General features: G+C 36.8%; 1 protein-coding gene across 1 annotated transcript in view; it reads right to left on the bottom strand.

Moving 5' to 3' along the window:
• OTOGL (otogelin-like) overlaps positions 1-15,739 on the bottom strand; it is a 95,279-nt gene that overhangs the window by 22,716 nt on the left and 56,824 nt on the right. The window contains exons 30-40 of the mRNA XM_010189063.1: positions 14,511-14,667; positions 13,945-13,971; positions 10,015-10,182; positions 8,220-8,498; positions 7,494-7,611; positions 6,189-6,268; positions 5,192-5,237; positions 4,788-4,825; positions 2,653-2,665; positions 1,509-1,681; positions 454-596 (exon numbers count right to left, since the gene is read on the bottom strand). Of these exons, the coding sequence (XP_010187365.1) occupies positions 454-596; positions 1,509-1,681; positions 2,653-2,665; positions 4,788-4,825; positions 5,192-5,237; positions 6,189-6,268; positions 7,494-7,611; positions 8,220-8,498; positions 10,015-10,182; positions 13,945-13,971; positions 14,511-14,667 (1,242 nt within the window). The remainder of the gene's footprint in view (positions 1-453; positions 597-1,508; positions 1,682-2,652; positions 2,666-4,787; positions 4,826-5,191; positions 5,238-6,188; positions 6,269-7,493; positions 7,612-8,219; positions 8,499-10,014; positions 10,183-13,944; positions 13,972-14,510; positions 14,668-15,739) is intronic.

The following is a 15,739-nucleotide window of genomic DNA, read 5'->3' as shown; positions in this document are numbered from 1 at the left end:
CATCACGCTCATTAATAGTTTCCTAAAATAACTAAAAAATATTGTTGTGGCTATACAAAATATTTTGGTATTTTGACCACATTGTAAGTATAAATTCAGGGCCTCAAGAAGATCTGTGAGTGGAGAACCTGCAAGGAGACATGTAGATGCAGAAGTTATGTGACTCCTGATAATTTAAAAGGAACCTACATTTGAATTTCCTTTTAACATAATACAAATATTATTAACAATATTGTTAATTACTAACAACAATTATTCTTTAACCTGAAATAAAATTATTTTATTTAGATAGCATTATGAAGCATGGTCCTTGAAAATTAAATACTTGTCATTTTTGAAAGGGCATGGCTTTCATCTGACAATTTCAGGTGATACAATTTTGCACATATTCATACATATAACGCAAAAATTCAAGAAACTATTACAATTATTGCAGAAATGCAGGAATCTTACCTGATTAGCAGGACATTTTTCTATATGAGCAACAATAATTTCTCCTGGTAACTTGACTAAAATGTAGGAAGCCGTATTACAGAGAGCTATATTGTTTCCATCAAAGGTAATAACACTCAGTTCAGACAGTACGGAACATTGACCTAAAAAAGAACTGTCATTTAATGAGGTTACCACAAAACCAAATATGAGGCATTTCTAAAAACTTTCAGTTTTAGCAATATTTGCTTTCATATGACGTACGTTCATATGTATATTGATGACCTTGTTCTGCAAACAGCAGTTCTGAGCCATCAGCAAAAGCAAGTATCTTGCATTACTTAGTGGAAATACCTTAACCTACTGATATGTGCCCAAGGTAGGGGAGAAAGTTTAAACTGGTGAAAAATTCCACTTAAGTCAGTGTTTTATAGGCAAGGTCAATGAATCTGGACATTGTCAGATAAAATACATGCATTAAAATGTACATATTTTTGCAATACTGATAACAAGAGACTGTTATCAAGACTGTTAACAAGAGACTGTCAAGTCCTATCTTGACACAAACATTTAAAAGAACAATTTTGGTTTCAGTAATGCTGCAGCATTTTAAATATGACTTCTTTTTGGCCTTTTAGTTCCCTTGGCAGACGGTCATCTGCCAGTTTCTGCAGTTTCTAAATACGAGTAAAAACTGCAATTGGACCTAACTGAAATTTAGGGGTTCTGTCTTTCAGAAAATGCTGGTATTTCATTTGTTTTCTTCAGAAAATGTTGAAATCTCAACATTTCTATTGATAGAAGTTCTGAAAAGTCTCAGCTGGAAAGTGTTGAAGCTCATGTTGCAGATTTAATTTCAATATTTTCATTCAGTACGAAATATTTTACTCTGTTGAATGTTAATTCAAAGATACCAGAACATTCACTGTATTTCATTCTGTTTTGCTGATGGACAGCTCTTTTCAATTCATTCCAGATTCAATCTCATACCCCACTGTAATATACCTTTAATTTATTACTTGAAACTTACACATCAAGGCTCTATGTTATATTTTAAAAATGAAACAATGACTTACAGGGACATTCCCATTCTGGGCAACAACTATCAGTGTTAACTTGAACTGGCATTCCTCGAAAACCACAGTCTGGCTTCTGCACATCCTTAGGGCAGTTCCTTGAAAGGTTGTATAACATCCAGCCCATATTAACACATACATACTGGCTACATTTGTCGACAGGTTCAAGGTATCTTGGCTGTTGTATAAGGAAAAAACAACCAGAATCAACTTTATATTCATTGCCCTTATGAAGTCCAAGTGATCACTTGTTCATTGCCCTGCTCTGAGACAGAGTCCGTCTATCTACATGACCCCTCATCAGTTATTTTGGAATGAATTGCTTTTGTGTGGTTGTAACAGGTGACAGTGATGGACATTCATTCACCCACACCCTTCCTGTTCCATCTAGCTTTGATGGAATACTCTGTGTAAAGCATCACGCCTCAAGGCTCCATGTTATATTCAGTAATAATCTGAAGCATTTTAAGAAATACAGAATCATGCATTCCCATAATTTTAAGGCCTATGACAAAGAAACAATTGCAAAAGAGAAAGACATGGTGAGATTATGCAGAAACCCCAAAATTCCATGGCCTTTTCTGCACCTCAGAAATATACTTCACTATCTACAATTGGCACACAGCTTTAAAACTCCAGAGCAGTACATCCAAGTTGTAGAATACACCAGGGAAGTATAAAAGTAGCAATACAACAATCCTCTAATAGTAATTGAGTATTTTAAAATATACAAATAAGAACAAAAATGGGAGATACTGAAAATCTCTGGTATTACATACATAGCATACAGAATGTACTGAAAAACAACATATATTTTAACACAGAGGGGCAACTATAAAACTGATCATACCACACATTCAGAAGACGCAGACAACAGTGTATGCATCATTGTACCAAAGGAAGCCTTGTCAGCTATAGCCGTCATCATTTCTGTGCTTTCTGGAGAAGTTTGTGTTTCCACAGGCTCTGAAAAGGAAGGCAGAGCTATTCCACCACTAGAATGAGATAAATCTATTATAGTTCCTGGCTGCTGCTCTGTGGGCTCTGTTAAACTGAAATAAGGTCTAATGGATTTCTGTGTTGGGATTTTGGACCAATCTAATGCTGTTACATTCAGGACACCAGAAAGAGAGAGAATTTTTACTGAGGTTGTATTTCTTGAAAAAGGTGAACTCTGAACTGAAGACACTGTCAAGTAAGGCAAGGAAGATTTCTCAGTTGTGGTTGACTTTGTCTTGGTAATATTTCTTTGCTCATGTGAAGTCTGACCACTTTCTAAAATATCCACAGTTCTTTCAAATGAGGTTGCATATTTAACTTCTGAAGCAGTAAATGAGGTACTCTTTGTCTGTGGTAATAGACTTACAGTACCAGTTGTTTTCACCACGATCATGTCTGGAGTTTCTTTAGTGCTCTGTGAAGCTTGAGTTGCTGCAGATGTAAATAAAGATTTCTGTGGCACATGCATGGGTGTTTCTATGGTGGTAGGAACTGAAGCTGAAGCCATATAAAACTCCAAATCAGCAACAAAAGAATCAGTGGTTTTTGAAGTAATCCTAGAGGCTACAGTACTGCCAGAAGAAACTAATAAACTGGCTGAAGAGCTAGGTGATATTTTTGCAAACATATAAGGTGCTTTTAAGGATGTAGCATTCACTGTTGTGTTCATGATCATTGGTGTAGTGGATTGAGTGATGATTCCAGCTGACATGGCTGATATTGTTCCATCTTCTTCTGAAGAACTTACTGAAGAACTCTGTTTTCCTAGAGAAACAGTAGAGATATGAGTGGTCTTAGGAGGAGGTGAAGACATAGAGATCCTACTGGACTGGCTTTCTAAGGTTACTTCAGGAGCTGCAGGCATTGGTGAAGAGGGCATTATAATGGATGTTTTTAGCTCTGCTGAAAGGCTGGTAGAAGGGCTTATGTTTAAAGTGAATGTAGAAAAATCTACAGAAGAAGTTTCTAAGTCTATAGCTGGACTTTTTGAGGTTCCTTGTGTATCTACAGATGAAAGTGGTGTTTGGGTAGCAGTTATATTTTGTGCTAATGATGGTGTCCTGCTGCATATGGAAATCAATGAAGAACTTGTAGTATGAGATGTCACAAAAGATGGTACTGATGTTGATAACAAGATTGTAAATAAAGAGGATGACCTTGTAAGAGAAGGATCTGTAGGATTGAAAGTGCCTGAATTTTGTGCCATAGGGTCAGTTTTCAATTCTGTATGTGAACTGCTTGGGTACTCTGTGATTTCTGAAGTGGTTGTTAATGTACTATTTGGAGGTAATAGCAATTTCCTAAGAGGGAAGACTGTAGACAAAATAGATTTCTTGAGCTTTTTAGAAATGGATGACACTGAAAAGGAATCAGTGAACATTTTGTATTTATTTTCTGTTGAGGCTTTACTTGCTATGGACATATCAGAAATTGTTGGATTGACTAGAAAAGTGGAAGCTGTAGAAGTTACTTTATAAGGACTTTTGGAGGCACCAGGGACATCTGCCATAGCTTTGGGCTTCAAGGAGGTAATCAGAGAATGCACTGGAATAGATACTGTGCGTGTTACAGAAGGACTTGAAGTATTTATAGCGATTTGGTAAGTGACTTGAGGTGTAGATACAGTCATTATGGGCAGAGCAGCAGAAATACTGCCTTTTATTGATGGAGATGTCTGCTTGGCAACAGTCACTGAAATTTCTGCCGAAGTTAAAAATGGCTTTGGAGATAAACTAGCTAAAGAACTTGCATTTAATGATACAAGAGAAGTTTTAGGCAAGGGTTTTGCTGTTTCAGAAAATGAAGCTGTGATTAATTGAGGAAAACTTGTCTCAAAACTAGCAAATCTAGTAGTCATAGGAATTTGAGGAGCAGTTGAAGACAGTGCTGAAATGGGTGTTGAGTGAAATGTGGTTTGACTGTCAGACCTAGTTCTAGCAGACAAAGTAGATAAAGGAGAAGTAGATGCACTTAGATTCAACCATGAACCTAGAAGAAATACAGGTCTTGTGAAAGTTGCTCTGCCAGCCAGCAAAGCAGACAAAGACACTTCAGAGGATATGGCTGCTTCCTTGGAATGACTTACTGAAGGACTCCTACTCTTCCCAATCCCTGCAGGCAGCTCAGAAGTGACAAAAGATGGCTTGGAGGTTAAAGCTGTTAATGCTGAGGTAGGGGGAACGGTTCCTAGCTGAGTAGTTGATGTTTTAAGTGGAAATGGAACTACCACTAGGGAGTTGGGTGTTAATAATGCAGAACATGTTGGAAGGGGACTTGCACTGAGCAGGGTTGTTGGAGTTGCTACTGTAATGGGTAAAGTTAGAGATGCAGTAGAACTGACAGTATATGATGTGACTGCTGAGGCTTGAAGGGTGGTTGGAAAATCTGCTGAAGAGATGAGTTTGGAAAGGACAGTAGGGCTGGCTGTGCTGTGAAGTACATCAGAAGGCTCCACTGTACTTGGTAATGAAAATGTTGAATAGGTAGCTGCATTAGATGCTTCCAATGAGTAAAAGTCTCTAATGGACTGTGCTGATATATTCATTCCCCTTAAAGTTGTGTTTGCCTTCATGGTTATTTTGGCTGTCACACCCGTATGAGTTGACTCAGTCCCTGAAGTGACAGATAAAGGAGGTGTCTGAGGAAATCTCTCCGTGGTAGCAGCCGTGTGAGAGATTAACAATGAAGGTTTTGTTCTAACTGCTGGTTCTGTAGGTGTCACAGGTATGCCTAAAAGGAAAAATGCATGTTTTACTATCTTTTATGGATTATTGTTAAAGCAAAATAGCAACATCTATCTCTACTCAAGTCCCATTTAAATATTAGCAAATCAGAGCATCATTTTGCTAAGAAGATAGATAACTTGCCAATGGCTTCAGGTTGCCTGACAACTTTGAGGAACTCAGCTGACTCAAGAAGTTTTCTAATTTTCTTTCAAATGGAGTAGCTAATTTTTTATTATTAGTGAAAACCTTGATTTTACAGAGCAGTTTTGAAGCAACAAGGAAATTCCATGGAAAATTCAGTAAATCAAAAATAATAAAATATTTTGAATAAATAAATTATCAAATATGTCACATTCTTTTATATCTTTGGAGGTTAGTATACTGTATGAGATATTTGTACTAGCAAATATTAAACAATGTATTTAATTCAACACTTGCAAAATAAAATGAGGCAGTATTAAAGTGTAATTGTTATGTTAAAAGAATACCATATCTCCAAAACAGACAATTAATGTGATATCTTCACACATCAGAAGTTATGAAATAGATGCACTGAATTTGTTAGTGGTGTCTCATCAACTAAAAAGTCTGAACTTTTTGCCACAGCACTATTTCTTCCATTTTGGATCTTTCTCTTATGTACTTGCAATACACAAGCAGCATATAGTCAAATATAGTTGAGATGAGTATAACACCATTACAAAAGGTTAAATTTAACACAAAGTTAAAGAAGTGAATGAATTCAACTTTAGATATGGCTCTTTTGGATGTAGGGGATATATTTTGGATGACTGGGAATGGAGTCTATCTCCCAGAGAGACGTTCTTCAACAGAAAGGTGTTCTGGTAAAGCATTTAATTAAAAAAACCCTAAACAATGTACATTTTATTAAAACCTTTCCTGGGATCTGTAGAGTGATTTATAAGATTAGACCAATATAATAAAATATACTTACAGTCTTCTGGATAAACACATTTAAGTGTGACCTCATCAAGGATCATGGTTTTGGGACAGAAAGGCAAGCATCCTTCAACCCTTTAAAATATTGTATAATTAATTCTAAAGCCACGGTAGAGATATAAATTAATGTTAAATTATTTCACTTTGCAAAATGAAACATTTGAATATCTTCCCCATCAGAGTTCTGAGAACAGTGTAATGGTGAACACAGCATTTCGAGGCATTTTAAGGTCAATAAAACATTGAACAGCACAATGTTGTTTCTAAATTGTTAATAATCAATTGTTTGCATAGGCTGATGAGCATGATAGGTTTGGAGCATTCTGCTTCCACAACCAGCTGGAAGTTCAGATCCCTAATCAGAAAGATTTCCCATCAGACTAAGACCTTCACTACAAAATCACTGTTTTACCCAGATATCTTCATTTGAGACATTAAATTATTTAGACTGATTGCATAGAAAGTCTCATTCTTCTGCACTTTCAGCATAGGAGAGTGCAGATAAGTCCATATATTTTCTTACTTTTTCATTTTGGGGGGATTTTTCATAAGAAAATCATGACATTAAAAACCAATGTGCCTATATGGAAAAAGCTAAGAATGTCAATAGAGAAAATTAGCAGTATTCATAATATTCCTCATCATAAACTGCATATGCCAAATTAGGTAGTCTGAAATTCAAAATATAATTTATTTTCCACCAGATTTTGTGCCTTGAATTTATAGGCATTTTTCCTTTTATTCTGTTGTGGTTCCATAGATGCTGGGGGGGATCTGTGGAGACAGGACATCTTGTTAGTAAGTAACAAGATAACACTGGCAGTGCAAAATCCCTCACATCATGCCAGTGAGCACCTCTTGGTATAAAGTTCCTTCCTTTTACAGGAGAGGGCGTAGTCCACCCTTACTATTTCTACAGTTTTTGAGCTCTGTCGGAAAGATGTAGTCCTTTACAGCATCATGGGATGCTGGTTTAAGATGCGAATATAAATCTGTAGAAGGGAACAGCTTTCAATTAATTTAATAGATTTTTACTTAACCACTACCAGAAGCTAATTCCCAGGGCTAAATACAAACCCTCTTATTCTTGTGTTGAAAGACTGCATGTAAACAGAAATATATGCAATGGGAAATGAGAGGCTTGTTACAAGTGTTTTCACTTGACTTGTAAGAGTTGCTCACAAGAGTGATACTGAAATCTGGACAAGTGAAAATGGATGGATATTGCTGCTGCAGTAATTTTCAGAAAGCATATTATAAAAAACAATATAGTAGCAGTACTGAGCTTAATTTGACTTACGGAGGAAGGAATTTACATGCTATTCCTTCAGGATCACTACACGTTTTAACACAAGGATTAGCACAAGATTCATATCGCCATTCACACATCCTTCTATAAGGCACAGATGCACCAAGTTCTGAGAAAGAAAGAAAAGGTATTATTTATTGATTGTGTGATTAATAATCTATAAATTTATAGTCTTTTCTATAAATTGGGCTTTTCAGAAAAATTAAAAATGAGAACTAGATAAATTCTTGAGAGCTTTAAAATAGGTGAGATTTTGTTAATTTTTAGTTTCAAGTATTTTAAATTCAATCAAGCCAAAACACACTGAAGCTTCAGAGATGCAAGCACCTACTCACCTTTACAGTATGTTTTGTTTAAAAACTTAAAAATTAGTTAAACATAGTGAAGGTACTGTTGGGTGCAGAAGCAGTACAGTTACCCCATTCATTTAAAAGAATAGATATGTATAGTTTACTAATGAGAAATTATCACACATCTTTTTGTGATATGCCATGTTCATTTTGAAAAAGTAAAACAATGAGTATATATTCCATAGATAAAACAATCATCATATCTGCAAAAATTAGAAAATAATAACATTTGAAGGTGGAGTGGAAGACAAAGAATAGTAATTAAAAATATTATACAAACTATTTGTTGCTATTGCTGATGAAAGAGAAGTGCTCTGAAGGCAAGCAGAATAAACATACTTGTCCCTGGGGATTATGCAATATTTACCTTCAATACTAAAGCTACTCAAACGTTTGAATTCTTCTGAATCATCGTACTTTGCCACTTTAACACCGGAGAAGGTGAGAATGATGAAAAAGCCTTTTTTACTGTGCAGTTCGAAGGCGCTGAGCCCTGGACTCCAGAGGCCCTGGTGATGGAAGAAGGTGGCTCGTCTCCAAAAGGAGGCACTTGCCTGCCACTGCTCCAACCCAACGGTTTCATTGTCGTGTACATACAGGAAGTAGTTTGGTCTTTCAGCAGACTCAAGGGAAACAAGAGACAGAGCTTCCACAGAACGAAAAAAATAGGAAGATTTTAGAAAAAAACAACTTAAAAGTGAGGTTAAATTCTATATATAGGCTGGTAAGTGGTTTCTTTTAAAGAACTGTGTTTTGCAAAAAATATTTCAGTTTTATGTAACACCAAAAAAAGAGTTAGAAATGCAGTCTCTAAAGGTGACTTCAAATGATCGCATAATCCAGAGCCACCAGAAAGCTAATCAGTTAGATCAAAACTACATTCAGCCTACTGCTACAAGACTTCAAAATTATTCATAAGGAGTCTCAAATTGGGACTTGCTTAAATTGGGACTGTTTTTTCACAAATTCAGACAAACGCCTGATAGTTCAGATGTACCAAAAATTCATTAGTAAAGAACCTCACGCAAATATTGCAGGAACATGCTTGACTTTTCCTTGAGGTCAGACTTTTTTTTACATTCAATCATATCCAGCAATACAGTAAGAAAACCTGTGGCCAAATGAAAGATTCGACCCTCTATTTGCTCTACTCATGCCAGAAATCAAAAGTGAAGAAAATTCTCTGACATTTTAAGAAGTTAGAAGAAGACTGACTTCAGATTTGTTTGTCAACTTGAATAAAATCTTGAAGTCTCCTTAATCTACACAAATAATATTTAATTCCTCACAGATATGAAAACTACCTGTGTACTGCACAGATATAATGAGTATTTTTCTTACCATTTACATCGGTAGGAGATTTACAAGACCGAATTAATCCTTTTATTCTATGTGCTTTTCTATTTCAAAATCATACTTAAAAACCTAAGTAATCTGATGCAAAATTGTCAACTGTTTGTGAATATAGTTTCAAATTTTACAGTGAAAGCAACCCTTTGCTATGCTGATTTTTGAGAGTTTGAGATTTTTTTCAACAAAATATATTCTGTGAGAAGCAATGAAAAATCTGTATTGACTTATTTGGCACAAACCAAATATATGGGAAGAGAGGAAAATATATGCAGAAGGAAAAATCTTTAAACATATTTATATCTGGCTGTGTAATTTAGATCAGTTTCTGATAAGTGAAAAATAGAGCTTAGGAATAGCTGTTCACCTAAGAAATGTCCTTCTACATTGTATTGAGAAGCTGTGTAAAGTTATGTCTTTTGTGGTCCACTGAAAGTCACAAAAAAAGAAGAAAAGATAAAGCAGAAGATATTTTACTGGAGACAAAAGTATTCTGCATTCACCTTCAGAGTTGATACTTGCTAGATACATATGCAAAATTTTCCAGTTTCCAATCATACATTTTTTTCCAATTAAAGCTGAAAAGTCAGCTTTAAAGCTGACAGTGATGTTTAACAATATTTTTTAAAAAAAATCAGCATTCCTCCTCCAAAGTAGAACACTCAGTTTTGATATTGGCCACTTCATCCTCACTTGTCCCAATAACAAAATATATATAGGTTATTTTAGGACATTCAGAAGATGCAGCAAAAATCTTTCATATCATTTGAAAAGTATGTATTGCCATTAGCAAAATTGTTGAGAACACTTACATAAATCTTTATCTTTGAAAAGACCTGGAGTTATCATGAAACTGAAAAATACATTTCCATATGCTCCAGTTCTAGGCAGGGGAAATATCCTTCTACTGGATACATTAGCTCCTATAATTGTGTCATTCTGCCCATAACTTGCCAAAATATAGGGTCCTTCACCAAGACCTAAGGGAAGAAAAATCAAATAGAGAAAAAATTCTCCTTGCATAACATACAAAACTTAAGTCTTAGTTGACATAATATATTACCTTAAATATTTCACCATACCTGGAATCAAATAAATTTGGAACTACAGCTCAATGCCTCAAGGTATTATGCTGAAGTAGGTCTGTATCTATCCATTCAATGTACTCCCTTATTCTTTGCTTGCTATCCAGAATGTAACGGATACAAAGTGAGCACAAAAAACTCTTTCTGGCTATCCTCACAAAATGACCTGTACAAGGAAGCAACCTGGGCTGCTTTTTTATGGTGTTTAGTCCTTTGTATGTCCTTACTTCCATACTTTGAAGGACCAGCAGAGCAACTTCAATATTATTCCCCAAATAGACGCTACTTACTCCAAGATCTACATGGCAATTCACGCCCCAAAAAATAAACCCACTAGTTGTCAAATTATAAGGCTTTAATTCAACTTCTGGCAGCAATATTGCAGTTGTCTAGTTCATTCTCTCCCACAAACCACTTGCTTCTGCCCCCCCGTTGCCCCATTTATTATGCCATCCAAAGTGCTTGAGCAGTGAAGTAGCCCAGTTGTAAAATAACCAGCTAATTTTTCCAGTCTGCGTCACCACATCGTCATTTAAAAGTTCCTGCCAATATAACAGGGACAACAGCTTCAGCAGGTAACATAGCCAAAATGGTGCTGGCCTAAACATGCCCTGCAGCAAACTCCTGGAGCTGTTTCTGCTGGGCTGGAAAGGCTCAGAAGGATACATCCAGATACAACAGCATCGATCTTTGTCACTGTATCCCACTGAAAGAACCAAGAGCAGCATACTTCTAAAACCCCACCCAGTGAGTAATAAGCAAAATGTATATTGTGATTCAGTTGAGAAAGCTTTTAATCCTTACAGTGACAGCTGAAACCCTTTTCCAGTCTAAGACAGCTCCTTTCAAATATGACTCTTCCAAGAGGGGAGGAATTCTCATCATAATGAGATTTGGCTCTGCTAGAATTTAAACACCAATTTCTGAAGAAAACTGCATGATAGTAACCACTGTTTTTATATGGAGACTATGTCGGAGTTCATATGCATATGAAGCCCACAGGCTTGCCACAAAGTGACCACTTTTAAAGAAGTGGCAAGGCAATTTATCTTAAAAAGACCTTTTTATTCTAAATCATTGAATGTTTATCCCTACATATTAACAGACATTTCACCTATTACTTGAGCAAAAGCAGGAGTGAGCTGTAATTGATAAAGTTTCCATAAAGATTCAACAGTTTGACATCATACCTAACAAAAAAGAGTAAGAGCAGGAGCCATCCTATGTCTCAGAAGGTGTTTTGCTGACACTTTGTGGTGGAAATACACATAATGCCATGCTTGACTCTTAACTTTGGTAGGCAGCTAAGCACCACATAGCCGTTTGCTCACTCCCCCTGCCATGTGGGATGCGGGAGAGAATCAAAGGGGTAGAACTGAAAAACTCATGGGTTAAGATAAACACAGTTTAATACATGGGGTATGGGGGGAAGTAAAACAAACCCAAGAATAGTGATGCTAAAAAACTCAATTGCTCACTAACAACCGACCAATGCCCAGCTAGACACTGAGCAACACTGGCCCCGGCAAACTTCCCTCCCAGTTTTTATTGCTGAGCACAGTGTCATATGCTCTGCAATATCCCCTTAGTCAGTTGAGATCAGCTGTCCCAACTGTGTCCCCTTCCAACATCTTGTGTACCTCCACCCTACTCGCTAGTGAGAGAGTGTGAGAAGCAAGCTTTGACGCTGTGTAAGCAGTAGCTAAAACATGGGTGTGTTATCAACACTGCTTTCATCACAAATACAAAATGTAGCACCATACTAATTACTGTGAAGACAATTAACTCTGTTCTAACCAAAACCAGTATACCTTGCTACTTTTTACATGAGACTAAATTTCCTATTGCAAGGAAATTACAGAAAGTCAGTTATACCTAGCAGTATTCACAAACTGCTACTGTACTGGGCCAGACTCCTTGGAGGATAAAAAAATCTACTGCTCATTATAAGATGCAAGTCACTAAAAAAGATGTATCAAAAGTCACATTCATATAATTGCATTTAGTTGAGTTTCCCTTCCTTTTTAACATCTTGCTCCCCACAAAACATGCACAGTGTACAAATATAAAAGGAGATGCCACAGGAATTAAGTTTATTAAAGGAATATCACTCTCATTCTAAGGAACTGTTCTTTACCATGCAATACTTGTGAGACTTGTGCATAAAAATCTAACCTATCATTTCAAAGTATAATAGGTCCCAGTTCTGAAATTTACAGTATAAGCACAAGCTAACATTCTTCTAGGGCTTCTCCCTGGCTGGCAAGATATGCTGCATGGTGCATTAATCCACTCCCACATTGAAAATGAGTAGGTTATTAATTGAGACATTAGGGAATACTAAGATCATTCAACACAGCTAAGCCATTGACCTTCACCCATTAAAAGTAGAAGCAATGTTTAAACTACATATACCAAACAAAAGAAAAAGCCCATCAATTAATTCAGATGAGTTTTTAATTGAAACAGAGCAATATCTTTTATATGTCAATGTAAGAAGGAAAAATGAAACAAAGCAAGCCACTTCAGAGTGAAAACCTAGAAGATAATTGCATAGTGTTACAAATGTTCATAAAATTAATTATTATTCTGATTAATCTCAGTATCATCAGAGTTGCATTATATCCACACCATTCATATTTGGAGAAAAGGACTTCAGCTGTCCTGTGCCAGAGGCAATTAATTCAGAGAGGTGAAAATTCAAACGGTAAAAGGCATACATAATCTTTTAAGATGCACACTGATGTGTCAGTATTTGAATTCCTTGCTAATGTAGGAATGTCTGTGTTTATAGAGGACAAATCTCAAGTAATACATGAGATATTGCACAGAAAAACTGTATTTTAAATATCCATAGCAGAACAGGAGGGAAGAAAAAGTCAGTAGAATGACATAATAATATTAAATAGGCAAGGAATATGACATGCAATACTCCAGGCTCATACAAGCCACCTCTCCTTTCTAAAGGATTTGAAAGTCCAGTGAGCTCAAGGGACTGTGACTATGCAATCCTACTCTAGGGAATAGAGAGAACAGAAAAAAGATAACCTCCAACATTGCTGCAGCTGACAGAGACTCTTATCAGTGCAAGCTACAAATGGCTTTATTTGCAGTGTGCACTGTATCGTGTTTCATCTGAGATGCCAGATGTATCACTTTGCTTACAGCTACATTGTTTGTTTTCATGCCACCAGTGTTCCTGGACATAGAGCAGAAAGGCCTATGGGGACTTGCTTTGCTAACTTGCCGAGCTCATTAAACTCACATACTCAAACCAGGAGTATCAAAAAAAAAAGTCATTCTAACCTGTGAAAGAGAGAAATTACCAAACTATATTTTTTCCAGGGTTGATCTGAGTGTACTAATAAAAGTGTCTCTTGGGTATTTGCCTTTAAAAGAGAAACAAAATAGCATCATACAGAAAGGAAGATGATAGAATAGAACGTCAAAGATCCCATCTGTATTCTAGAGTGGTCAATGTAGGGAATTATCTGTAAGTCAATTATGTATAAAAATTGATTCCATTTTGGACTCAGGGCATATAGATCTGTTTCTAGCACACAGCTGGATGGTATGCTAAAAAACATGGAAAGTGTATTCAGCAAGGTACATAAACATGAGGATCAATCAAAGACAGTAATATCAAATACTACATACCTTGATTGTAATATTCACAGTCATAAGCTAAAAGAAAAAGAAAACAAGCAAATTATTAGTACAGAGTAACAACAGAATCTATGCATATCTGCATCCTAAAAATGTAAAATTCATTTTCATCAGAGGAAGTTTCAATTCCCATAATATATTTCAGTCAGTGACTTAGGTTTTTATTCAGTGACATACAGCTGTATTTAAAAAGATGGGCCAGGACAGCAGACCTGAAGTACAAATTATTCTATAGCTGAGAACCCTTTTCTCTGTCAATGAAAAGTAGAACGGACTGAATCTCTTTGCAGCCCCACACAGAACACTGGACATACCCCAGATCTGGTACATCATTGCCTTTCCAGCAGTCTCCATGCTGGTGTACCCTGAACACAGCCAGTCCTCTTCAGTAAGACAGCAAATTTGGGCGTATAAGAGTAACAGCTAGCACACAAATAGCTTGAAAAATGTGAAGAAGTACATTATCCACCTGCCTCTGTCATATTTGTATTATTGGGCAGCGAAAGGCCAAAGATGTCCAAGATGAACTTCAGTGTGAGGCCAGCCCAGGTACATACCACAGAGTGAAGGAGATCGCCAGTGAATCACTGCTCCTTGCTGGCAGCACTTGTGGGCGTAAGCTGCGATACTGGTACACAAGCACTCGCAGTCCCCACCAAGGTTGCAGTTGCATGTATCTGTGTGACAATTTTTGACAAAAGAAGTCACATCAATCTGTAAAAAAGGAAAGGAAAAAAAAAAAGAGGGCTGGTGACTTAATTGCATGAGCCGTAAAATTCCGATTGCACCATTTTCTTCAGCAGGAGTGCTACCTCTGGATTGACTGAAAGAATTTAACACAAAACCCAAGTATTTTCTAGGGTTTGGGTACATTGCTATACAGAAAGTACACTTTGAATGATCAGCTTGTACCTATGTTACAGGTCAAGAGAAAATTTCAGTCAGTGACTACTAATAAATGTCTGTCCACATACTTGCTCTTCACGGGTTTCGGATAGTGTACTGGCGCTGGCGGTTTTGCTTTTTTAAGGCAAATACTGCCATCTATAGTCATCTTGTCTGAAAACAAAGTCAGAGCTGCAGCTCTGATTCTCAAGTAATTAAAGTAATAATATGTAGAGGGGGTTTTGGTCATGGAAAGAAAGCTTGAGCACGCTGGTGACATTTTGCAGTAAAATACTTCTGCACTTACCAAGATTTTAATATACTTTGCCTGCAAATCTTCATTAGATCAGAAACTCACATCCTCACCTTAAAATCCTATCCCATTATTTCATGGTTGTACATGATACACTGTTTCTTGGGTTTTAATCATCTTTTTTGTAATGTTGAGCAGCATTTCCAAAGCAGTGTTCTTACTCAACACATGGAATGTTTAAAGCAACGCTTTTCTTCGGTTTAGACTCTGGTCTAGCTCAGTTGTAAAGCACTCGGATGGCACACGTCAGATTACAAAAATACCATCACTGTAACAAAGCAGCACTTATCTAACACGGAGACAGCTTCTCAGCTGGCAGTTGCTAGAAGCTGGCAGGGATACGAAGACTGCTTTTCTGCCTTCAGTGGAGAGAGATGCCATTTTGCTTTCATTCCTTTTCTTCTTTTGAAAACAGGGTTATCACTGGGGTCAGGGCATGAGCACTAGCTCCAGCAAAAATGTCTGTAATAGCTTCACAAGGACGATCAAAAAGCATATTGGCTCCAAAAAGCTCAACCTGACTCTCATGTCTGCAGGACAGGATCTCTCCATGGGTCAGCAACATCCTGCTGTTGTGACAAACTGGGA

The sequence above is a fragment of the Mesitornis unicolor genome, unplaced genomic scaffold (genome assembly GCF_000695765.1).
Source record: "Mesitornis unicolor isolate BGI_N332 unplaced genomic scaffold, ASM69576v1 scaffold2267, whole genome shotgun sequence".
Lineage (NCBI taxonomy): Eukaryota > Metazoa > Chordata > Aves > Mesitornithiformes > Mesitornithidae > Mesitornis > Mesitornis unicolor.
Note: the sequence above shows the minus strand (reverse complement) of the source record. Positions and strands in the feature narration are given on the sequence as shown.